Source organism: Dromaius novaehollandiae, chromosome 1, assembly GCF_036370855.1.
Source record: "Dromaius novaehollandiae isolate bDroNov1 chromosome 1, bDroNov1.hap1, whole genome shotgun sequence".
Taxonomy (NCBI): Eukaryota; Metazoa; Chordata; class Aves; order Casuariiformes; family Dromaiidae; genus Dromaius; species Dromaius novaehollandiae.
In genome coordinates this window covers 206,352,830-206,377,184 of record NC_088098.1, presented here as the reverse complement: position 1 = coordinate 206,377,184, position 24,355 = coordinate 206,352,830, and the positions used below count along the sequence as shown (strand labels likewise).

The 24,355-nt window shown below is 42.5% G+C and overlaps 2 protein-coding genes across 6 annotated transcripts in view; both read right to left on the bottom strand.

Annotated features, from left to right (window-relative positions):
• The window catches only part of MAML2 (mastermind like transcriptional coactivator 2), a 224,022-nt gene extending 220,952 nt beyond the window's left edge, over positions 1 to 3,070 (bottom strand). The window contains exon 1 of the mRNA XM_064505107.1: positions 1,094 to 3,070. Within this exon, the coding sequence (XP_064361177.1) occupies positions 1,094 to 1,507 (414 nt within the window). The 5' untranslated portion in view covers positions 1,508 to 3,070. The remainder of the gene's footprint in view (positions 1 to 1,093) is intronic.
• A 400-nt stretch (positions 3,071 to 3,470) lies between these two features.
• CCDC82 (coiled-coil domain containing 82) lies at positions 3,471 to 23,178 on the bottom strand. 5 transcript variants are annotated; one of them, XM_064505111.1, is made up of 9 exons: positions 22,617 to 22,764; positions 21,873 to 22,425; positions 20,985 to 21,222; positions 19,707 to 19,799; positions 17,493 to 17,617; positions 16,483 to 16,653; positions 9,958 to 10,143; positions 9,315 to 9,405; positions 3,471 to 4,780 (listed from the first exon to the last, which is right to left on the bottom strand). In XM_064505111.1, the coding sequence occupies exons 1-8, from the start codon at positions 22,625 to 22,627 to the stop codon at positions 9,340 to 9,342; spliced, it is 1,443 nt and encodes a 480-aa protein (XP_064361181.1). In that variant the 5' UTR covers positions 22,628 to 22,764; the 3' UTR covers positions 3,471 to 4,780; positions 9,315 to 9,339. The 5 variants fall into 5 exon arrangements, with proteins under 5 accessions (XP_064361181.1, XP_025964950.1, XP_025964951.1 ...); XM_026109165.2 differs by lacking the exons at positions 3,471 to 4,780; positions 22,617 to 22,764 and adding an exon at positions 23,024 to 23,178 and having other exon boundaries at positions 7,223 to 9,405; XM_026109166.2 differs by lacking the exons at positions 3,471 to 4,780; positions 22,617 to 22,764 and adding an exon at positions 22,773 to 23,114 and having other exon boundaries at positions 7,223 to 9,405.
• Between the last annotated feature and the right edge of the window lie 1,177 nt (positions 23,179 to 24,355).

Sequence of the window (24,355 nt, the reverse complement as noted above, 5' to 3'; positions counted from 1 at the left end):
ATAAAGATTAGCGTACATTTGGAGAGGGGGGGAATAATCTATTTTCAGCCATCCAACTAACAGCCACTGGCCTGTCGGGATGCAGTCGTTCTTCGTAATACGTCGCATGTGTTTGGGGAATTAGGAGCTGGAAGGAAACGCAGCGTAACATATGCTTCAAAAGTGTGGTGCATGGACTGCTCATAACAAAGTAAGGAGGCAAGGCTTCGCCTCTTTGACATGTTCAGAGCAATTTCCAGTTGAGAAAGGTCAACGTATCATTTACAGAGTGACAGTATCTGGAAAACTGCTGTAAGTGTGCTCCACGAAACACACTGTGACAACAACCAACCAACCCCGCCGGTAAAGTTCACGCTCTGGGCACCAGGCGTTAGACACAGTTGTGAGAGGCTGCTGCCCGCTCCTAGGAATCGCGCTCCTGCGTTTGCTGATATTTGAAACACAGAGCTCGTACAGACTCATTTGCTGTCACTACCTGGCGCATAGATGCTGACCGAGTTCAGGAGACAGGAGCAAAGTGTTGCCCCGAGGTGCAGCAGCCGCGCGGCTGCCCCACGGCCCGAGGCCCTGGCCGCTATCCGCGCGTGTCGGGGCAGTTCTGGGCACGGGCAACGCGTTAACGGCACTCTCGCTCTCCGCTTCAGGACGCGCCAGGGGCCTCCGCCACCTCGGAGACGCCCGCTACAGCGCACCGAGGTCCGCCCGCCCCGCCGTGCCGCGGGCACACGTGTGGGGTGGCACACGGGCGGCGGCGGCCCCGGGCCGCGCGGTGGAGGGCGTCCCCCTCCCTCCCTCCCTCGCGGCGCAGCGGGCACCGGCGGGCGCGGGGGCGCCGCGACATGGCGGCCGCCTCGCAGCGCCGGGCCCGCGGCCGCGGGGGGCACCCGGGCGCCCGCCCCGCAGCCCCGCGCCGAGAGCCGCCGCCCGGGCCACCAAGGCGCCTCAGGAGCCGGGCCGGGCCAAGCCGAGCCGAGCCGAGCCCGCCCCACGGCGGCCCGGGGCGCGGCCCCCCCCCCGCGGCGCCCCCCCCCGGCCCGCCCCGCGCGGCGCGGCGCAGCGCCCCTCCCCGCCGGCAGGGGCCGCGGTGACTCACCGCCAGGAGGGCCGAGGCGCGCTGCTCCGCCGGCGGCTGCTCGCCGTTGATGGCGCCGTTGCCGAGCAGCTGGTGCTGGTGGTAGTCCGGGGGCGCCGCGGCGGCGGCGGGGGGCGCGGCGGGGGCCGGGGCGCCGGCGGCGGCCGCCGCCTTGGGGTGCTTGCCGCTCTTCCGGGCGCCCTGGCCCTGCTGCACGAGGTGGAGCAGCTGCAGCGTGCTCTCGCGCTCGCGGTCGGAGCTCTCGGCGCGGCCCCGCTCGTAGCGCCCCTCGCAGCTGAGGTGGTGCTGGCGGCACACGGCGATGCGGGCCCGCAGCCGCTCCACGATGGCGCTGTGCACGCGGGGCGCCGCCGCGCCGCCCCCCAGGAGCCCGGCGCCGAGCCCCGCGGCCTGCGGGGGCGCCGTGTCCCCCATGCTGGCGGCGCTGGCGGGCGCTGCTGGCCGCGGCGTCCGCGCTCAGCGCCGCATGGAGGGGGCGGGCGGCGGGGCAGCGGCGGGGCGCCGAGCCCGGGCGCCGCCGGCGGGGCGGCCCCTCGCCCCCGGCCCAGCCCCGCGCGGCCCCCGCGGCGGTCGGCGCTGGCGGCGCCGGGGGAGCCTGGCCGGTGCGGGCGCGGGGGCGGGACGGGGCCGGCCGGCGGCCGCTAGCTGCGCGCCGCCATGGGCCGCGGGGCGGGGCGGGGGGGCGGCAGGAGCGCGGCGCGGCGCTGGGTGCGCGGCCGCGGGAGCTCTGCTCGGAGCGAGCGAGACCCGGCGGGTTTACGGATTCGCTTTATTTCGGGGCCGGAGCCGGGGGGGGCTCGAAGTGGAAATTTATGCAAGGAGAGGAGTTGCCACGCTCAGGGCGCGGACCCGACACCCCCGGCGAGCCCGAAATCTTTCAGATTTGGTGGAGTGATTTTTTTTTTAAGTCTTCAGTAAACGTGCGAATAAAGCGGCCGGGGGAGGAGGAGGAGGAGGAGGAGGAGGAGGCTCGGGCTAGTTTAGTCTTTGTGCTTTTTTCTCGTTCCTCTCGCTCGCTCTTTGCTGGCCGCTCTTCCCGGTTTATCGCTATCTCCAGCTGTCTGCCGCTAAACTGTAGTTCCTCTAAAAATAAGAGAGACGGATCCCCCGGTCGGGAACAATGTCACTCCGTGGACTTTCAGACCGTGCTTCGCCTCTGGTTAATCCAGCCACCGGATAAAATCCGTAGTGCTCTCAGCGCTCATTTTCCCCCTTAGTAATAAACGGCAAAGCTACGGACCCAGGCAGAGAACTCCTGTAACGCACTTTCCCTCACACTCCCAGATACTGAATAGTTTCAAGCACAGTTTCAAGAAAAGCACGGAGGAAAAAAAAACAACAAAAAAACCCAAAACCAACAAAAAGCCAGCCCCTCTTCAGACAGTAATTACAAACGGAGAGTTGCACTTACAAACTTCCAGCATTTTGCCCCCAGAACAGTCCAGCCACTTTTCCTTTGTGTTTTTGTACGTCCCGTCCGCGCCCCGGGGCGCTGGGTGCCCGCGGGCCGGCGCTGCCTCTGCCGTGCCCCGCGGAGCGGCGCGGCGCGGCGCGGTGCGGAGCGGAGCGCTGCGGGGGCGGGAGGCGGGTGTCACGGCGCGGCCGGGGCCGCGGAGCCGCCCAGCGGCGGCGGCGGGGAGCCGGGCGGCGAGGAAATCCCCGTCGGCGGCCGCCGCTCGGTGCCGCGGTGCCGGGCGGGGAGCGCGTCGCGGCTGCCGCGGCCGGTGCGCCGCCGCGCAGCGCCGCCCGCTGCCGCCTGCCTCCCCCCGCCTCCCCCCGCCCCCGGCGGCGGCGAGACCTCTCGGCCAGCTCGCGGGAGTGCTCAGGCAAACCGCAGCCCCGAGCCGCTCTGCCGCCGGGTTTCCCTGGGGTGGGCGGCGGGGAAAACGCGCAGCGCCGTCGAGGCCGGGCCGGCGGCGTGGGAGCTGCCGGGCGTCCGGGGGAGCCGCGCCGCGCTTCGCCCCCTCCCGGGACGCCCGGGTCTGGGGGCTCCTCCCGCCTGGCTCCTGCGTCCACACCAGGGGCGACCGGCTGCTAGGTCCGGCCTGAGACGAGCCTTGCCTAGAGCTGGCGGTCGCGAGGATTTGCGTCTTGCTGTAGCCAACTTGTGAAGGAGGATGCAGAAATAAGTAGGATCTGATCAGCTTTTATTAAGGCAGTACGGTGTTGTGCTACCACGGCTGTATTAACCGAATTCCCAGAATCGCGGGAATTAAACAGCCAAGCAAATGGAGCCTACCTATCCCCGATGTAAAATCTGTACGGTCTCTCGGGAGCTTACAGCCCAAAACAAGGCTGCCTCCTCTCATTTAGTTGTGCTGTGGGACCAGTCAGAATAGTATGTGTGTTTCATAGTAGCATCGCGGGAGCATGAAGCTGAGGACAAACTAAAGCCAAACCTTTATTTTTATCACCTTCCAAAGTTACACACAAAATTCTTTTGCAGGCTAATGAAGAAATGACACATTCTTTGAAACTCCCATAAAATACATAAAAGATATGCAGTGCTGGACATAGGGGAAATATCCTCCCTCATCTCTTGCCTAATCCCCATATCCTTCATGTTGCAACAAACATGCATGTGGGTTTCCAAGAACTGGTTATGTGAGCACTGCATTAGGGCACGTTCGGACCTACATTTGATCCTGCAAAGATACTGATTCTTCAGTGAGGGACAGGGTCTGTGGAAGCCAGCTTTGTGGATGTGCTATGTTCAGAGGAAGGCATTATTGCTATCAGGAAAAAGGGATTTTTTCTTTAACCTTGAACAACTGAGGAAGAGTGGGTTATTATTTGATACACAACAGTAGCATGCATCTGTGGAGAACAATGGGCTGGCACAGTTGGAAAAAAATGGACATTTTTATGTTCGTAAAATAATAGACAATGTTACCTTTGCTTCAGACCTCTCTAGGGCTTTTATTCATTCCTTATAGCTCAAATGTCCCTACTGTGTTTAAGAGGGTTAGCCACAGACTGTACATGTACCTGTAACACAAATCTCATGGATAATAAGGAAGGGCATTTCAGATAAAATCTTGGCTGGGAGTTTCAAACTTGCTGTGGGAATATGAAAGCGATGGTGCTGCTCATAAAGATACTTGGGTAGCTGTAGGAATTGTCTCTTGCAAGCTTTTGTAGAAATCAGAGAGTGATCTTTCAAAACAACAAAAATATTGAATTGTAACTTTAGATCTTTAAGGTTCACTTTTGCCAAACAGCATCTCATGTTTTGTGGTTCAATATAGCAGTTTCAGGGCTAGAGACAGCTGGTTGCGGAGCTCCACTGCAAGTCCATCGTCACGCAATATACAGCAAATACTGCCCCTGGTGTTTCAAAGACCAAAATACAGTAAATCCATCCTTCAGCTTTGTAAGTTTTGTCCACAAAACTCTGTTGAATGCCACCAACCCCTGGACAGCAATATCATTTTTGGACTGGCTGGGTGCCAATTTTCTTATAAGCAAACGGTTCTTAACATCACTTGTGATTTGTGTTATCCTGATAATAAATGCGCATGATAAAACAGTAACATAACAATGTAACAGTCCTGAAAATGTGTTACCTTCTTCTCTGTTGACATAAATCTGTGACCTTTTGAAATCATACTGAAATCTTGCGTGAAGTGTCATCCTTGGGGTTCTTTTCTGTGTGAATTCACCACTGCTGCTGAAGCTCTAAGTTTCCTAAAAGACAGGAGCCCCTTCAGATCAGCAGAGCACTTATTTGTGCTGGGTTCACAGCCAGGAATTCTCACCATAGAAGTCCCACTGTGTTAATAACTTTCCAAATATGGCACAAAAAGACTGTACTGAACCTATGTCACTAATGAACTTGAGTACATGCTTAAATCTAGGCACATACCTAGTGCATCTCTGATTAGAAATTGCCTATCAAATTACTTTAAAGTTATATTAGCTCTATTGGAACTGCACATGCTTAATACCAGGCCTGCGCACTGCTTTGCAAACTACTGCCTTGAATTTTCAGCCATTCCCATGATTTGTTTTTCAGTAAGGGTTCTTGAAATTTTGAATGACTAGAGATATAAATACATTTATTTCCTGTGGTATTCCCAGCAAAGCATGCTCTTAGAACGTAACATGCCGTTTGCATGGTAAATCGATTACCCTTGGAGTAAAGAGTCTGTCTACACCTGAGTCAGTTTTCTTGTCTTAAATTTTGGACACAAGGCTTATGCATTACTACTGTGTATAAACTGTAAAATAAAGAATCTTGAACACAGAGAAGTTTTTGAATTAAGAATATGAACTCTACAGAGCTCTAAAGAAACGGTCTCCATCCTATTTTACAAACAACAACAAATATTTATATATAATCATGATATATATAATATATATAAATATCTTATGAGCATATATATACACACACACGCATATACATCATTCATTGCCTAGAAAAATACCAAAATTCATGTAAACTATTCAAGGAAGTGTAGCCAACGAGAGAGGTATTATCAGTTTTTTTAAATACTAGTTCACAGATTTCTCATATTTTTCCTTGGCTGGTAGATTGTATTTTCTTACATTCTTTTGTCTCACCTCTAAATACAGATTAGAAATAGGTATTTCTCAAAATGGAATCGGCAACTCCATATTTGTTTTGTGCTGTATATTTCTCGTGGAGTGATACTGCATTTACATGTGTTTAGCTAACACACCCACTCTGTTTATCCAGAAAGACTTGAAGAAGGATAAAACTACAGACCTTTATTTATTCAAATAAAAGTAAACTAGAAGAGTTAAGCATGGGAATTGCCTGTAACTGCCCGCTGAAGTACTAGAAATAGCTGCTTTTTGGAAACAGGAGAAGCTTTCACTTTTTACAAAAATGACACTATCAGCAAGCTACTACTAGCGAAGTTTACCATACTACTTCTTGATCTGCTGATGATTTTCTTTCAAAAAATGAAGGACAAGGAGAGAAAAATCACTTCTTTTCACTCTTCCCTGTAAGAACTGGACACAGAATGCAGACTGAAAAGGGCCTTCTCTTCTAGGAGCACATCACATTAGTAGGACTGATCTTGTGCATACATATTCTTATGTGAATTTTATCATTATCATAGTCTCGGGTTACTGAACTTAAACTAGAGTAGATTATTTAAACATTACAAGAACTGAAGTAATTTCCAAGTATGATCATTTATCAGCTGCTCCAAGTCTAATCAAATACTGATCTTTCTTCATTGTTCCATTAAGACAGGTACTTTATCGTAGTTACAGCTACTAATTCAAAAATTAACACTGAAGATGGTTTAAAATGTCCCGTCAGATCAAACACAAAATCATCTCACCTCCTACCTCAACTCTAAGTCTCTAATTTAGAAAAGGAAGTACAAAAGACTGATCAGATTCCTGACTTCTCTCACCACTAGGTATTTCCACAGATTTTCTCTGTTACAAATATTTTTATTGCTGTTGGACCCAGAAGCCTCATTAGGTAAGAGTCCTCTTTGGCCTAATACTGTAAAAGGATTAGCATTTCCAGTCTGTCCTTGAAAATCTGACCTAAATTTTTTCATATGTGGCTCTTTAAACAATTTTTGCATTTCCTGTTGCAGAGACACAAATGTAAACATGATGCAACGATACTGCACATTCTGTCTTGTGGAAACTCTTCAGGTAAAGCAAAACCCACAAAAATATTATCACTTCCTTTAATCTCAGTGAGATAAATAATAAAATCTAAGCGAGCCTATATACAGACAAAAGTTATGTGACCTCCCTGCCAAGCCAGATCAAATGGCAATTTCCTACTGAAATAGAAATCAGTGATGTCAATTCTAGGCATTTTCTTAGTCCAAATAGCAGTGTCATAGACCAAATTAGTAAAGCTACTGAGGCACTTTCTTCCTGGGACTTTTGTGACTCCGTTAGAAAAACCTGAGATCTGGAAAAAAAAATTGCATGCAGGAGTATCAAAGAAGTAGGTAGCTCAGACTTTTTAGTTGAACAAAGAGGAGGTTAAGAGATGAGAAACATGGTATGGGCTGTGGTAGATATCCAGGAGTGAGTGCAATTAGTCACTGGAATAATTTTCCAGTTTTAATTTTCAAGCAAAATCTATGTATTCTCAATATATCATCATTACTCAGCAAGCCAAAATTTTCAAAACTTTTTTTTTTAATTTGGTAGTAATCAGTTCATACACTGTAAAGTAAGAAATTGACCATTCATCTTGATAGCAAAATTTTAAAATAAGAGTCATACATTCCTCTAAAATTTTCAGAAAATACAGAAAGTAATAGAACTGAAAACTAGTTGAGAATGCCTGAGAGAGAGTACTCCATTATGTGGTACAAAACCCATTCATTTCAAAACTGTTTTCATTTGCAAGAATAAAGTTACACCAAACAAAATTGTTATTTTAGTACTCCAGGGAAGCCAACAAGGATGTAGTATGGTACAGAGATTCTGTTAACAGAAAGAAGTGGGGCATGAATGGTCTCAGCTTTCCTAAGGATGATGTGCTTGAGACTGATTCCTGAGTACATTTAAGTTCATGGATGTGTTTCCACCAACATTCCCAAAAGAACAGAGATGGTGAAGGAAAAAGAATAGAAAACAGAGTTACTTGCAGCTTCGGTAACCAGGGAGATATGTAAATATCCTGAAATTTTATGTATACCTATCTAACTGACAGTTAAGGTATGGAAATAGTGTCTTCAATGTAAGTTTACATGACAGTGAGTCTCAATCTGTTTACTCTGATTTTTCATCCTTGTTTGAAAATCTTGTGTATGTAATAACAAAAATCTGTATTTAGTAAAAAGGAGGACAATGTTAGCTCACCCTAGTATTTTAAAAATCCACTGCTGAATTTCAACCTCTTAAAAATATAGAAGTAGTTCATTTCCTACAGTGAAAGCTGGCAAATGGGTAGTGAATGACAAATCTAAATTACAGCTCCGATAGAAAAAAGCTAACAGAATTTCACCATTACGCAGTACATCTGGTAGTAGCTGCCTAGCGAATCAGCATACAATGTCTATTCCTGGTAAGGTGGCATAACGAACACAGGGAGTTCTTATGGACAAATCGGTAAGAAAATAGACTTTCCTAGCTTTACTTCTCAAAGAGCAATTTCTAAAAATCTAGAGTGTTAACAATATTTTCCCCTTTACCAAGTTGCTCAGCCACAAAAGACTAGTAAGTGTACGTGCATGCAGCAGGAGGTAAGAACAGTTCTGGACTGTATTCAAAACCCTGTGCCCCGTATCTTCACCTAGGTTCTAATTAATTACATATACAGCACAAAAAATTACTTAACTCTTCCTAACTCTTCAAAAAGCTACTTCCCTGTCCCCCAAAACTTGGATTTTAAATTCATGCAACTCAGGTAGGCCATGCATCATGGTCCTGAGTAACTCCAACTTTCTGTTGTCATGATATGCTGGAATAATTCCTGCTTATCTTGCATGGCTACATTAATCCATTCTCTTAATTCTTCCCTTACTGCAAGTTGTTGCCAGAATGTTTGCAGAATACAGTCTGATGTTTAAAATCTCAGCAAATTGCCCCAGCAGCTTATCAGAGACAGCACAGTAGGCTCAAGGATTCATCTGGATGGCTAGGCCAGACTCGGTCTGTATGATGCTTAGAATGTGACTCATCACCTGCTCTCTAGAAAAGGGGAAAGACTATTTGTGATGCAAATGCAGTCGGGACTGCAGAGTACTTCCTCTGTTGCCTTGCAACGGTCTATATTGATTCCTGAAGGGGAAATAAGGCTTTGCACTTGGGTCCCTTCTATCATAACCATCATTCTAAAGGCTTGGACTTGCTTGCAAATTCGTAACATGCAACAGGGAAGGTAAGATGCAAGTTGTATGTTCTTGTATAATACAGTTTCATGGTTCCAACTATTCCTACTTCAAAAGGTCTCGGCCTCTCCCTTCTCTGCAATGCAGCTCAACATAAACAGGCAGAAGTTTTATTTCACAGATAAAAATACCCTCTAAATATCTGTTTAAGTAAAAAAAGGAAAGTTAAAGTGACATAAAGTGACTAAAAGAACTGATTCAGTAAAACTTCAAGTTATTATTGACAAACGTGAAAAAAAGAGATACAGCATACTCTTACATGGTAATTTACAGATATACAGATTTATGTATAATACAGCCTAAAAGGAATCTTGAAGATCAAGCAGGGACACTGTGCATGCAGATAAAATGGGCCATTCAAATTTTTACAAAACCTCTTCCAAAGGGCTGCATGTCTACTCAATCCATTTTCTCTTCTTGGAAACTATCTGCATCATTCATGTAGTTTTCAAGATCATCATATCTCTGCAAATAAAATAAATCCCGTATTATTTTACCCAGGTTTAATAATGGAACCGCTTTGTTTTTCTTTGATACATAAACAGTAATGCCAGCAACAGTGCAGAAGCAAAGATATGTGAGAGCTTGCTAAATACAACTGTACTCCATGTTGTCCTGCAGTAGTTCATGAAGTGTTTTTGAATAAGTCAAAACAATTGAATGTAAACAGCAGAGTAAAACATTCTTGCTGTGCCTCATGTTAAATTTTTCCAATCATCGTAAGTTACGGGTTGTGTTTGTCATGTTGCTGCTTTCAAATGAGACAGCAGCCTGCCTGCCACAACCCAAAGATTGTGCAGCTGCATACAAGCTTAATGTCGTAAGTCAGCAATATCTAAAATAGTGGCATGCCACTGTTGGAGAGACCAGGCCAGCATAGCTGGATGAATGGTTAAACTAAATTATTATTATCAAAACCTAACAATTCAAAATTGATTGACCAATTAAACCAGAAATTATCTCAGTCAGCTTCCTTTTATCTACTACAAAAGGACACATCAAATAACTCAGTCATACCTTCTGAATCCATCCATTTCCTTCCAGCTGGCTGAAAAGCCGATCTACTGTGTCTTTGACTGGTTCATCCTCGACACCATCCAACTCGGCCATGGTGCTGCAATCCACATACAACTTGTATTTGAAGTGCTTCAAATTATGATAAACTCTTGTACGATTTGCACATACTGTGCCAACTTTCAAAACCTAGACCAAAGTGAACAAATCATTTTCTTAGGACAGTGATTATCTTGACAATCTAAAGAATGACTAAAGTCACTCTAGTAAGATTTTTTGAATAATGAAATAAACAGAATGATACTACGTGCATAAAAAATGGAGTAAAGGCATGTAGTTTTCACAGTCATGGCAGAACTATTTCTGAACAAGCCGAGAGCCGGCAACTCTATGCAATGGCAGCTTATCAGCACTGTTTTCTTGCAAAACCTGTATACCACTATGTTTATAACTGGTAGTCTTTCATCTTTGCAATCTCCTGGTGGAGCTTTGTAACAAAATCATAGCATTTTAGAAAACCAGCATACTGTGAAAGCAGAGGAAGAGAAATTATTTGATGACTTGTTTTATATGTAATACTTTTACATGTAATACTATGGACATAAAACATCAACTCTAGCATTTTGCAGACTAGATAATATATAGTCTGGCTTTAATAAAAATAAAAGATGAAAACACACGTTTTATACAATGCAAATGTTAGTCTGTAACAGTCTGGGAAGTACAGCTAGTCAATAATGCTGCAGAAACCAAAGCTTCTGCACCTCCCAGTTATTACCAGTTTTAATTCCACAACCTTCATGCAGAAGACAGAACTGTTTTATTTAACAGTTTTCTTTACAGCAGTGTTTATATTTAAAGAAATGGTAAAAACACAGGTAAACACAGAATCGGAGCGTGGATTAGAACAGATACATAATCAACAGTAACATTAAATACAGGCATGTATTTGGACATATTTTAAACTCAGATTTTATAGAAAGATGTCATACAGTGAAGGTCTTTACCTTAAAATACTTAATAATATATTGGTTACAAGAATCTTCTGCAATCTTAAGTCTTCACTAAGAATATGTGAAATTGGGAATGTGGGGAGGGAAATGGAGCCAAAGTTCATCTGTATTTAAGGACATCTTGCATTTCACAGAAATAAATTTTGTGCCCTTTCCACAAGGGAAGAAGTTTAAGTACATACAATGGCAAATCAGAAGAGGAATCCGTCCCCTGTGACCCAGATGTGCACTGATTAGTACTTTGACCCATCGATACAATAAAGCCTATTAGGTAAGAAATATACATCTGGCTGGTTTGCAGAGGTCAGGCTTCCTCTTCCCCTTTCCCTACCCCCCAAAAGCAACACATTTAGTATATCTGCATAAAGAAATTCAGCTCTTGATACACACAGGAAAAACCAATTTAGTGTTAAAAAAAACCCATATCCTTCGAGGCCAGCATCGTTTTGGAATGAGTTGTTTTTGTGAGTAACAGGCAGTGACTAAAGATTACATTCTTTGATCAGTAATGCAAGTTGTGATTTGATTGCTAGTTTTGATTTAATTAACCACATTATATGCTTACCCATAGTATATATTGCAAGATTTTCTCCTCTGAACAACAATGGTGGTATCTTTTATTGCTACCATTAGTAATAATCTGAATAATCTTTTAAACTATGAGCAGGTTACATTTTAATCAATGCTTGTACCCCATATTTTCTATAAGCTTGTAATGCATCAGTAAGTAGTTCCAAAAAACGTGACCTACTTGTCTGACCTAGCACTACCAGGATCTATTTCCTTGGCAATGACAGTAACAGAAAAACATATTTAGTTTACAAAAGAATTCTGATCACTTCTTAAATATATTAACAAGTGACTCAGCTGTTGCAAACATGTAATATCATCAAAGACTCACTTAAAAAACCTTTTAATCTAACGGACAGTAAATGGCTATAAACTGAAAGTTAAATTGGCTTGAGATCAGAAGTTGCTACTACTATTGTTCAGCTCTCTAATGATTACACATAGGTATCTAAATGCAGCCGTGTTCTATACTCGCCCCAAAACTGAAAAGCTAAGGCTTACGATTGGTGCTACAGCTAATTCTGAGGTGCAACACCTACCAACCAATGCATAACCTTAATTTATTCATGTTTCCAGAAGTACCATTTCAAATACTGAAAGAATAAAGAACTGAACTGTGGTGTTTCATAGCGCATTTGAGAACTTCAGCATCCCAAGCAATGAGGTGTGGTATTTGGAACATTTTTGACCTAATAGGAGCTACCATTCTGCATCAGACTGAAAGTCTGCTTGGCTCAGTTCTTCCCTTTGAAAATAGCCAGCAGGAGATACTTAGGAAATAAGTATAAGAAGCAGGACAAACACAGAATGATCATGATATTACTAGCACTCAACAGTTAAGACATTCTGTATCATCCTGGCTATCATATTCCACAGCATGGAAGAAGCTTCTCCAAGAACCTGTCTAAGCTGTTTTGGGACCCACTTGTACTTTTGGCCTCCAAAGTATCCTGTGGCAATGAGTTTCATCGTTTATTTATGGACTAGGTGTAAAGAGTTTCCAGATTGCAGAAGTGCCAGAGGAAAATAGTTAAATACCATATAATCTTATTATGTATTGTGCTTTTAAAGCAAGAAAGATTATCTAAAAATACAACACTATTTCAGAATGCAGCTTTGGAAAGAATCTCAGTACTGTACTCATTCTAATTTTTTCCCTTCACATTTCTCAGTGACTGTATCCTAATGCTTAACTTATCTATTCAAGCTGGCTGCACCAGCCAAAGTTGTGTTAAATCATTTCATATGGAATGCAGGAGCATAGCTTGACAGTAGTACAAAACGTAATGACTGAATTCACGTCCTTTAAGCATAGATAGAATGGGAAATAGAAAATCAAGACTGAGAATAGAAAACACAGTCCACAGTACAGGTGACACAGGCACAGAAGAGTGTTTGGACACCTATAACTGAACTCCTCAATTCTCTCTGACCATGGAGGGATCAGAATCGGTGGCTGCGCACAGAACAATCACTGGAAGCCTAAGCAAAACGGGAACAGCTGTTTCTCTTCAGGCCTACTGGCAAAGCAGAATACTTCAGAGATGAGAGAAAAGGAAAACTTCAGGCAGAAGAGGAGGGTTGGAGGTCTGTTTTTGCTCTCTCCCCATCTACTTCCCTTGGGTATTTTCAAATAAAACTTTAGAAAGACTCCAGCCATGTATTTCCATTCAATTTGATCTGTCAAAGCTGAACTGTCTTCTCTTTCAGTTAATTATTTTCTGGAAGTGCCAGTTTCATGTAGCTCCACTTACCCCCCCTTTATTTTTCCTTTTTTCTCAATTGGAAGGACAAGTTGATCAATGCATTGCCAGCAGAACTTCAAAGACTACTTGAGAACAGTACCTTTTGCTAGCTAAATTACAGGTCATTACAGGAATATGAACATCACATAAGAAAGCCAGTGCTAAATATTACTGCAGAGTGCTCCCTCCTCTGGGTCTGTTCTACAGCCTCAATATTGAGCATGCACATAGCTGGCATCCTACCAGATGCTGGGGTACACAGGGTAAAAAAAAGCTCCTCTTCTACTGAGAGGATAAAAACAAACTAGCAAGTTACTTCAAAATTCAATAGGACATTTCAAGATTTTTTCAAAGTGCAAAACAGCCAGTACTTTATGTGGGACAAAATTTAGATAACAGTGAGTGGATTGTTGTTGTTTTTTTCTGGGACCAGTCTGCTGCAGAATAACTAGAAGTTAAGTAAAGTTAAGTAACAGGAAGTTAAGTTAAACTGGAAGTTGAGTAAAGATTAAATTCTTATGCTATTTCACTTACTATTTCTGCTTAAGTGAGGCACACCTTTCCCATGAAAATCTAATTTCTAAATTATGTACTACATTAGAGACCCACATGTAAGGAAGAATAATGACTGTACACATGTACATTGTGTACAATGTACTGCAGTATCAGAACTAGCAAAATTTTAAGGCCACTCTGCCTCCCCACATCCTAAAGACTTACTCTTTTCCTGCAACAAATAAGGGGAAATGCCTTGCTGGAATATCCTAGCTCTACTAATTTTCATGCACATGCAGAGCCATCAAAACAGAGTATTAGCAAGTAGTGCTCAGAAGTTTTTGTAATCTCTTTAGGAAAAACAGAGGCACAGATTTTTCTAGATTAGGCACTACACATAGAGACTAATATGACGACATAATGATAATCACAGTGATGTTCCTCATATCTCTTAGCTGGAATATTTACAGGGATGCAAAATAGGCTTGAGCTTCAGTAAGGTGAGTTTCACCTTATTGTTATGTGAGAAGCACTGTTACACTCCATTCCAAAATATGCTGGAAATATAACTTGTGCTGACACTTTTTTTCTTTTCTTTTTTCTTTTTTTTTTTTTTTAAGGAAATGCTATGAAGAACTTCAGCTGTATTCAGAAATTCTTAGTCACAAAGCAAAGGATTTCACCTTCTACACATCTTAAAAGAGAAGAAACTCCTAACTCGGATAACAACTTGGGATACAATTGTAGCAATATTTTATCCTTGACAAATTGTGTGTATTTTGAGCTTATGGTAAGAGGTCATGAATTACGTTAATTAGGAAGGCCATATGCACACATAATCATTACAACTACTGGTAGCTGTATATTTGAAATGAAGGTCCCTAAATCTTAAGAACACCCAAGGTCTTAAAATTCAAGATCTTCAGAAGTCTCAGTTATGAAATAAAACAAAACTGAAACAAAACTGACTGCTCATTCATTTAAAATGACTGCCTACTGCAACATTACCTAACAACCCGAAAGATGTTTTTCATTCAGAAAAAATAATTCAATTCACAATGTCCTGGTAAAGACAACCCACTGAGAGAAGGATGCAAGATTATTTAAATAGAAATGTTTTCCAATTTGGACAAGTTGTTCTGATAATGCAGCAATGAAAAACTCTAAAGGCCCTAACAGAACATATTGTAATAGTCAGGAACAAATCTTCTCAAAAGGAGATTAACAATTTCCAGCATCAAGGCAACTGAGATCTCAAGATACTTTGTCCTGGGTGCATCGCTACATGGGAAATAGCAGACATGAAAACGTCTAAGGAAGGAAGCAGTAAATCCTGACAAGGCTACACTGGGACCATTAGACAATGGCATTACTATGCTTAATCTAGGGCAAACAAGAACAGATGAAGTGCACACAGAGGCTCCAAATGCTAGAGCCGTAGGCATAAAATTAGAACAGAACTTCTTTGCAGCAAGGTAGAAAACAAAATCATTCAATGGAGATGACGGTCCATTACACAGAAGATTAATTCTGCAACACTTCTGAAAGTTGATCAATGCAAGGCTCCTGCTGGGAAAGCCTTAATGGCATTACGGGCACACAGAAAGGTGAAGGGCTTTCCAGTGATGTAATTTAAGTGAAAAGGCATTCTGATATTTAGAAAAGATGTAAACTGAAAGCAAATGTCGTTGCTGATTTAAAGCATCAAACTCTTGGCACCAGGATATAGGATCTATTTAAGACTGGGGAAAAAAAAAAAAGGCATAGCATTTCTCAGGTATTTGGTGAAAACCAGGAATGCCAGGCATGTTCAGAGCATCACTCAGTTTCTTTAGTATGACAGCTGGTTTTGCTAAGATATGCATCCTCTACTAATGTTTCTCACAAAAATTCTACTTTAGAAGTAACTGATGAGAGCTTGTATTAGACCTTAGTATGTGAATCTTCATGTGTGCTGTTAGCCTGGTTGACACATATTTCAGACTGCCTCCTCATGCACCTCAAAGGACAAGCATGCTGAGTCACGTATATGTGTAGGATGCTATTTATGTAGAGAACTTCCTTCTTACCCTTCATGAGACTCAGACTGCAGATTTGAAACAGAAGAAAAAGTGAGGCAAATGACAATTTTGATTTGAAGGCAGTAGTTATCAATGAACCCCATCACACTTTTGAAACCCTTTATCTTTTTTTATCATAAAGTTCAGCTCATGGTTGTATATACTTGTTACCACTCCCGGCAGTGCAAGTACATGTGATGTAACAGGTACTAACATTAAGTGGCACGAGTGAGGAGGAAACAGCACCCCAATCATTGTGATGAAGGCAAAAAGAAAGGCCATAGAAACACATCAAATTTATTTTCTTGGTAAGTGTTAGGTTTATTATAGGATACTTTTCACAATCTCTTCTCTAAGGGATAAGGGAAAGGCGGGGGAACACCTCAATTCCTTCTATGTTTCATAGGAACCCCCTTCATAACCTACTCCTTAGCCAAATCAAAGACTGTACTTCTCAAAACTGCAAAACGGTCCTCATATTTGAAAACTGAATAGGAATTCAGACACAGAAGTATAGTAACTTAACCCTTGCTTCTAACATTATAGATATTAGATGTGTTGACAGGATTTCTGTTCTTTGTATGATTTTCTTTAACACCAGACAAAGTTTAAAAATAATTATAGAGGGTACTTGTCTGAGGTTACCTGTTTGTCATGTGACATGAAGTCATCTGCTTCCAAAGTTCTACTATTATAAAGCTTTCCAGACAGCAACACATCAAACTTACAATACCGATTCAATTCGCAGGCCTGACAAGACATACTTCTTGGATTTTTCATGATTATGCGAACATCTGGGTAGCAATCCACACGCTCCTGAAAAATAAATTTCAAATAACATTAAAGAATCTCCATAGTTAAAGACTGACAAATGCCTAAACAAGCTGCTAAGCACACTTCATTCCCACAAAATTAGTACAACAGAGACCAGAGGGAATCAAATCTAAAGTCTTTCAGAATTCAGTCGCGAATATGTAGCTTTTCAGTCATTTTCTAACACTGCACCCAGTTCTACTCCATCTAATTTAATCGTTCTTCTCCAGGACTAAAAAACAGTTCCTGCATCCAGGCACTTCTTTTTCTTTTCTTTCCTTCTTTTTTTGGCAACTTTATCAGTTGGTCTACTTCACATAAATATACATCGCTGCCCTAACCATAGTGCATTATTAGAGTGATCCTGAGATCACCACAGCTAATACAGTAATACTATTCTATTAATTCACATACAATGAGTAGACAACTGTATACTGTCTTCACATTTTTGAGGTTGTAGAAGGTACATTATAACACACTAATTTATTTTGGGGGGGGGGAGAGGTGGGGAGGAAGCAATTTTGTTATAACAGTAAGTCGCAAAAGATTCTCAAAAAGGTCTCTACTGAAGATAACAGGAGAAGCATTCAGGTAATTGAGAAAAGAATCTCAGTTACCTGAATGTTTATCTGACTATAATCACACAGAATACTTCTGATATTTTTAAGTATAAGAACAAGTTACATAAGGCAAAGAGCAATGAGTCTGTATTTAAAAAAAAAAGATATGTAGTTATGGTGATGATTGTACCTTTACTGAAAACTAGGGAAAAGCATGGACATATCTGTCAGAAACAGTATAATCTAGAGCACACTTCACTAATTAAAGCAGAAGCTATGTACCTTATATCGATCTTTCCAGCGACTTCTAGATATTAAGTTCTCAAGACGAGGCTGAATGAAGCGGTCATCCAAATAATGAAGCGAGGTTAACATATCTTGTGCATACCTCTTCTGTCTTGTTCCATCTGTTCAGTGAGAATCATTACTGACTTGCTGACCATCTTAGATTGTACATGTTTCTTCAAAAACATTTTCAGGGGCATTATGATTCTAAATATGAAGAACTATGAATGACTTTAATAGGTTATTACTGAATACATCCATTTAAATGATCCATGCATCTTTAATAAAGGGATACATTTAAAAGTTTGTATTGCAAGAGATACATGAATAAACTCTACAATCAAGGTCAAAGTGAAAAGCCGTCATCCCAAATGCAGAACCATTCGCTCAATCTCATTCAAAAGCATGGAAAAGAAAAAAAAGTTCTTGACTCTTGTCCAGTTTATAAAGGGTGCTTATAATCTACAAGGTAAGAGGTTCCAATCAATGAAAACAAACTGCTCTGAACTGCTTTCCAGGAGAAATTTTGCCAACTCTTTTCTCTTTGTTCACTTGTAAGGAACACAGAGACTAAAGTCTGAACTTCAGTAGCACCATTAGATGCCTACAGTTAGGCAGCACAAATACTTCCAAATACACAAGCAAAAGAAATAAATGAGTATGAAGATGACTAAAATTACCACTATTCCACAATTGTTTCCCAAATATGTGCTGGACTCCAGGAGTAAAACAGGGGTTTCACAGGTTTAGGCTGATTCTCATCAATATGTACTGTCCACGGCTTCAGCACGTACAGACAAGCAAATTAAGTCAGTTACCTTCCCTAGTCTTTTAGCAACGTTGTTATCAAAGAAACAAAAACAAGAAGGACCACTAGTGAGTGGTCTGGCTTTCTATATAAAACCAGTTATTGTAACTGCCATAATTACAATCTTTTTTTTCCCCCAAATATACTTTGCACACACAATTTCAGTAACAGCCAGCTATACTGAAAGGCTGAGGAGGCTGTGCTAGACCATAAACCAATCACAATAAAAAAATTCACATAAAACAAATTCACAATAAAAAGCAAGCCTGAACTGTAATGCTAAACTAGATGCTCTTAATTCAAACCAACAAACTGGTATACTTGCAAGACTCAGAAAAAAATCCATTCTGTGTTCTGAAAATATGTCACTGTAGTGCTAGGTTATGCTCATTGTACATAATATTCTTCAGAAAGATACAGCGCAACCTCCAACTCACCCTTATAGCTGATCTACTTCCACCTTGGCAATAAGTTGTCAGCCTTGTATAGCAGATACAATTTGAAATACAAAAAAGCTATTATAACAGAAATCTAGTCACAAGATTTTATAGCTAAATTTACCTATTACTCTTCATAATCTTGTTTTCACTAAGTAAAACAAAAGAAAACAAAGCAAAATAGTAGTGGTAGATGAAAGACATTTTTAACTCCAAGAATATGCATTTCAGTAGTAAGAGTTTAAGTCTGTAGTGTGTACTTCAGTTTCTCCATTCCCCCTTATTTCCTGATAACACCAAAACTTCCTCTCCTGGCATTCAGTTGACTCCTTCCACAGTCCAATACTGACAGTCCCCTCATTAATCCCATCTCTATGGTGCTTCTGAATCTATGTGTAAAGTTGCCATTCTGCACCACTAGGTCAAATGCCAAAAAACATCTCAGCAAGAACAAGTGAAGAGTATTGATTGTAGCTGAAATGTATTTGCTTTATCTCAAAGTACAAATGTTTAGAAAACAACAGGCTCAGATACACAGTAATCTTCGTAACTAAAATTATTTATTTTCCACCATATTCCTCAGAAAAAGCTATGAGGCATGTGACATTCTGAGAAATCTTCTGAACTCTGCAAGGCTTCCACTGAGATACATACTTTGAAATTAACTGCTCCTTCATGCTGGAACTGTTACTACTGATCAGTAACACAGAAACACTTCCTTAAGTTTCAGAGTAATTTCTGGGCTAAAAAGAATCAAGTCCATATACTTTTTCAAGATTACTCTCCCCATTTCAGATAGATTTTCCCAAGGTTACACAGACAAAACTAAGAACAGACCTCAGGAATTTTAACTGACAATCCCACAATCCCATATTCCAATCATGAGGCACATCTTTCCCAAGTATAACTGCCTTTGTCCATATAACTTTACGTGCACTACTCTATTATTTAATGCAATATACTTACCATATAATGAGTTCAGAAAAGTGTCATCAATTGCATTTATAAGGAAAGCCTTTACTATTCTTTGGAAGTGTACATAATGACCACAGCGCGATACTGGGAAAAAAGCAATAAAGTCAGAAAAAAATGTTAGCAATGGTAAAAGTCCTGTAAAAGAATTACTTTTTTCATTAAATTATTTTAGAATTTTAAAATCCCTTAAATGTGGGTTTCAAAATAAGTTTAATATACAACACCTAAACCCTTATTTAAGATCCTGCTTTTAAATACTGCTTTTCACCTGAATGACCTTAAAGAATTTCAGCATACCCTAAAGTCACACATGTCCTTTCACCAGGAGAAATGCACAATCAGAAATTTTTACCATCAAACACTAAAAGAAGAGAATAAATTGTTCAAATAACTGCATGAAATACAAAAATCCAGAGAAGGCTAGAACTACTGGTTTTTTTCCTAACTTTCTTTTAAATAAACACAACTCTCCTTATGTTTTTACTGCGAAAGAAATACCACAAATACCTGTGCCTATCTACGCTTCCACTGATCAGTACATTCCTGCTTTTGATCCACAAATTATGTAAGAAGAGAGTTAGTGAGAAGTTCTAGTTCAAGTCTCTCTCCTCCATCCAGATACCAATTTTCACAAAAGTTGTAGTAACCTAATCATCTTGGGGGGAAAAAAAAAAAACAAAAAAACCCAAACCTCTCTCTCTGTGCAGTTTAGCTAAAATTAGCCAATGGATTCAAAAACTCTCAGAGACCTGTGCTCCTAAGTCCCACTTCCATAAAATAAATATAAACAAACAAACAAACAAGCCCCATAAAACCCAAACTCAGAACTCATGATAAAGTAAAGAATGCTATACCCAACTAAAGTGGCAATGAGAATTTTAGGTCACTCCCTAGAACAGAATTCAGCCAGAATTAACAGAGCTTAAGTGACAAGATAGAGGATGATCATTTTGCATCTCAACAGGAATGATTACACTAGCCTACTTTATCCTAAATTAAAACCAACTCAAAAATCTGTGTAATAGGGTTTTTTCCTCTCACAAATTATATCCTCCCTTAAATAAGACTTACAAGGACTGTAAAAGTTTACTGTGGAAAGCAGAATACTTCCAAGACAAATCAAAGCCTTTCAGGATTTTCTGCTTTTAAGCTACCATACCCTACTACACAGTATTATTTTCTATTTTCTATATCTATATCTATATCTATATCTTTTACAGCAATGCAATTGACATAAAAATACTGAATTGTCATTTATTTTAATCTTACAGTGTGGGACGTAGTATGCCAGCAACTGGCTATTTGATATATGTAGTTCTTTCTGCTGTGGCTGGCTTTCACTCTTTCTGTCTTCTGTGTCATCATCATCATCTTCCTCTTCATCATCATCATCATCATCAACTATAAAATCTTTCATGCTATCATGGTCAGTTTCACTACCTTCTGTTGGTGTTAGGGGCAAATGAGAGAGTGGTTCCTCTTCTATTTCTACTTCAGCATCAGAATCCTAATTGCATTTAAAAAAGGATTTCAAAAGTAAATTATGTATTTTCAGTATTTGCACTTTATAAAATAGACAAGATTTTTGACCTTCCTTTTTTGACCATCTGTTCAATCAACAAGAAATAATATAGTTCCAAAATTACATAATTCTGTACTACGTGAAGGTTACTTTCAGATTTAAATCACTCATCTCCATGTACCTTCAGTCTATCTGTAGGAATTAAGCTACCTTGAGATCTCTAAGTTACTTCAACAGGTATCTTGCTTCTTGATAAATATCATTTGATAATCCTTTCAAATGTCTCTTCTTTACAGAAAAAGGAAGAAGTTATGTTAAAGATGCTTTTCCTTTCTGACTATGTAGGAAGACAGATACCTGCATCCTAAGCTGCTTAATCATCTGAATGCCTGAAAGAGCAAATACAAGAAAATTCTTAAAACCCCAGCGACGAAAGTTAAACTCAAGTTAATAGTGTCAGCAGAGAGCATTTTTATCATGTTAAGAAAATTGCTAAAATATGATGGAATTACTAATTTGTCAGGAATAAAAACCAATACAAAATAAAAAACCCACTGACTGATAACTATTAACTATTAGTTCTTCCCCCACATTCAGTACTTTCACCAAATGAATTTCAAAGATAAAATGCAGACCTCAAAACATTCACTATTACAGGATGTCCGAGTAGCTCTTTGTCTTGAAAGTTCTTTCAATCTGGCTAACACTTGCTGTTTCCTATTAGTAGGAATATTTTCTGCAAGGCAGGTTTTATCAGGTTGCTGTTCTTGAGAACTCTCATCTTCGTCCATTATACAATGGCGTTTAGCAAAAACTTTTCTAACAAGGATATCACTGTCCTCACTTTCATCACTGTCATACAGTACAGAAGTGCTTGACCTTTTACGCTTTCCAGGCGTGACGTGCTCATCCTCGGCATCCTCTGTTATTGCCCCATTATGGCTTTTCTCTTCATGATCTGAAAGGCTATTCTTCACAAGAGTTTCATCTTTTTCATCTACTTCCTCTTCTGATGTGGCAGATCCTTCATCGTCAGAGGTAAATGAGGATTCTTCATCGCTGTCAAGCAAGATGATCTCCCTTTTAGTGCGTCTCCAATCAACTCGGGATTTGGATGCCACTTCTGTTCCTCCTGTCTTCTTCCTTGTTTCGTATCTTCTGACAGCTGCTTTTATTTCCATTGGAAAACTGTGACAATAAACCAAAATACACACACCAGTAAACCAAGGTATCTATTTTTATCATGCCATTCCAAAAAAGTGCAATAGCATGCATCTTATATTACATACACCTATGGGTTAACAATACTAACAGATACATGCAGAAATTAACACCAAGAAAAACTGAGCACACACAATTTCAGGAGAGCACACACTTACCCAAAACACATATAAAAGCAGGAGTGCTCACCCCCAGCCCGAATGAACTAGAAAAGTCACAGCTGAAGTGCAACTAAAGACCCCATCACCCCCTCCAACACTGTAAGCTTACACCAAGGCAGAGAGCCGCACAGAGCCCACCCCGCACAGGCTCACCGGGCCTACCCCCGCCTGCCTGCCCCGCCGCAGGGCCCGATGCGGCGGATGGGCCCTGAGGTGAGCTGCGCCAGCTGTCACGGCCGGCCGGGCGCGGCCTGCTCCCGGCTCTCCAGAGCGGGCCAGGGTCCAGGCCAGCAGGCCCGTCCCCTTGCCCCGCTGCCAGCCGCTACCGCAGCCATGGCCGCCACGAAGCCGCCCCCCGCCTCCGCCCCATCCCCCCTCGCAGGAGCTCGCGCAGCAGCCGTTACTTTGGCCGTTAACGGCTCCCGCCGTCCCGCGCCCGAGCCGCCGGAGGAGAAGCCACCGCCCCCACGCGCCCCGCGGGCCACGATTGGCTACATTTCTCTGTCACTCAGCCTCGCGCGCGTGTTTACGGAAGTGCTCGCGCGCTGCGGTCGGGTGGTGTCACGTGGTGCGCCCAGGCCCTGCGGGCATTGTAGTCTGCGCGCGGCGCTCGAGATCCTTAGGTCATCGGTTCGAGTCCTGCCTCCGCCACAGCCGGCCTTCCCACAGCGCACCTCCTTGTCCTGCTGTGCCTCAGTTTCCCGTAGATCCAAGCGATAGGCCACGTCTAGCATGTCCCACGTAGCCTTAGAACAGGATCATTCATATGTGATCACATTTTAGCCTGGCTTAGATGTATCACCGAGGCAAATTTGCGCACTCGTGAGGTACTTGGCCGCCCCGAAGAGCCCACCAAGAGCCAACAGCTGCCTGCTACAGCTGCAGGTCACCAAAGATCAGCCAGATCTGGCACTTCTGCTACTCGAAAGTGGTTTTTCAGAGTTGCCAGTGATCTCCTCTGTTATCTCGGGAACAAATCCAACAAATTTATTACTTCCAACCCCCAAATTACAGGGGGCACGAGCACGGGCTGCAGGGAAGATGGTTACAGCCTTGGTTACGGAGCGGCTCTGGGCCTGCCCGGCTGTGGCAGGCCCAGAGCAGGCGTTGCGGTGCTGCCTGTGCGCTTTGGAGGGATCTGCCAGCTCCAGGCTTCGGCGGGCGCCTGCGCCGTGCACCCTCGCGCCCCTCGCAGCGGGAACCCCTCGGACGCCCTGGCTGCACAGCGGCAGTCGCTGGAGGCTGGGTGGAACTAGGAGGCCTGGAGGGACCTGCTGGCCCGGCGTGTGGCCAGCCCTGTGCTGGTGTGGATTTCACATAGTGCTCATATTGCTAAAGAGGCGTGGACGGGTGTTTATGTAGATGCTGGGTTGAATTCCCCCTGAAATGGTTATATTGCAAATAGTAAATGGTTATACTTCAAGGATTATATTGTACTAAGGTGCTTGTAGTCCTGGGCTGTCATTTCTGTTAATTGCTATAAATTTAAAGTCAATAAGTGAATTCTCAAATAAATAAATGGAACAGAATTTATCCAGGATTTAGTGTTTCCTCAAATCGTGGAAGTTGACATTCCCCCGGGTACTACTCGCTCCCTGTCCTTCATCACGATTCTCGCTTCTAATGTCGCCACCTAGTGATAAAAGCCATGAAGCAAAACTTGTGGTACACACTACCTGGGAAAAGCGTAACTACCGCGAGTGCGTGGTATATGGCTTTCTAAAGCACACATATAC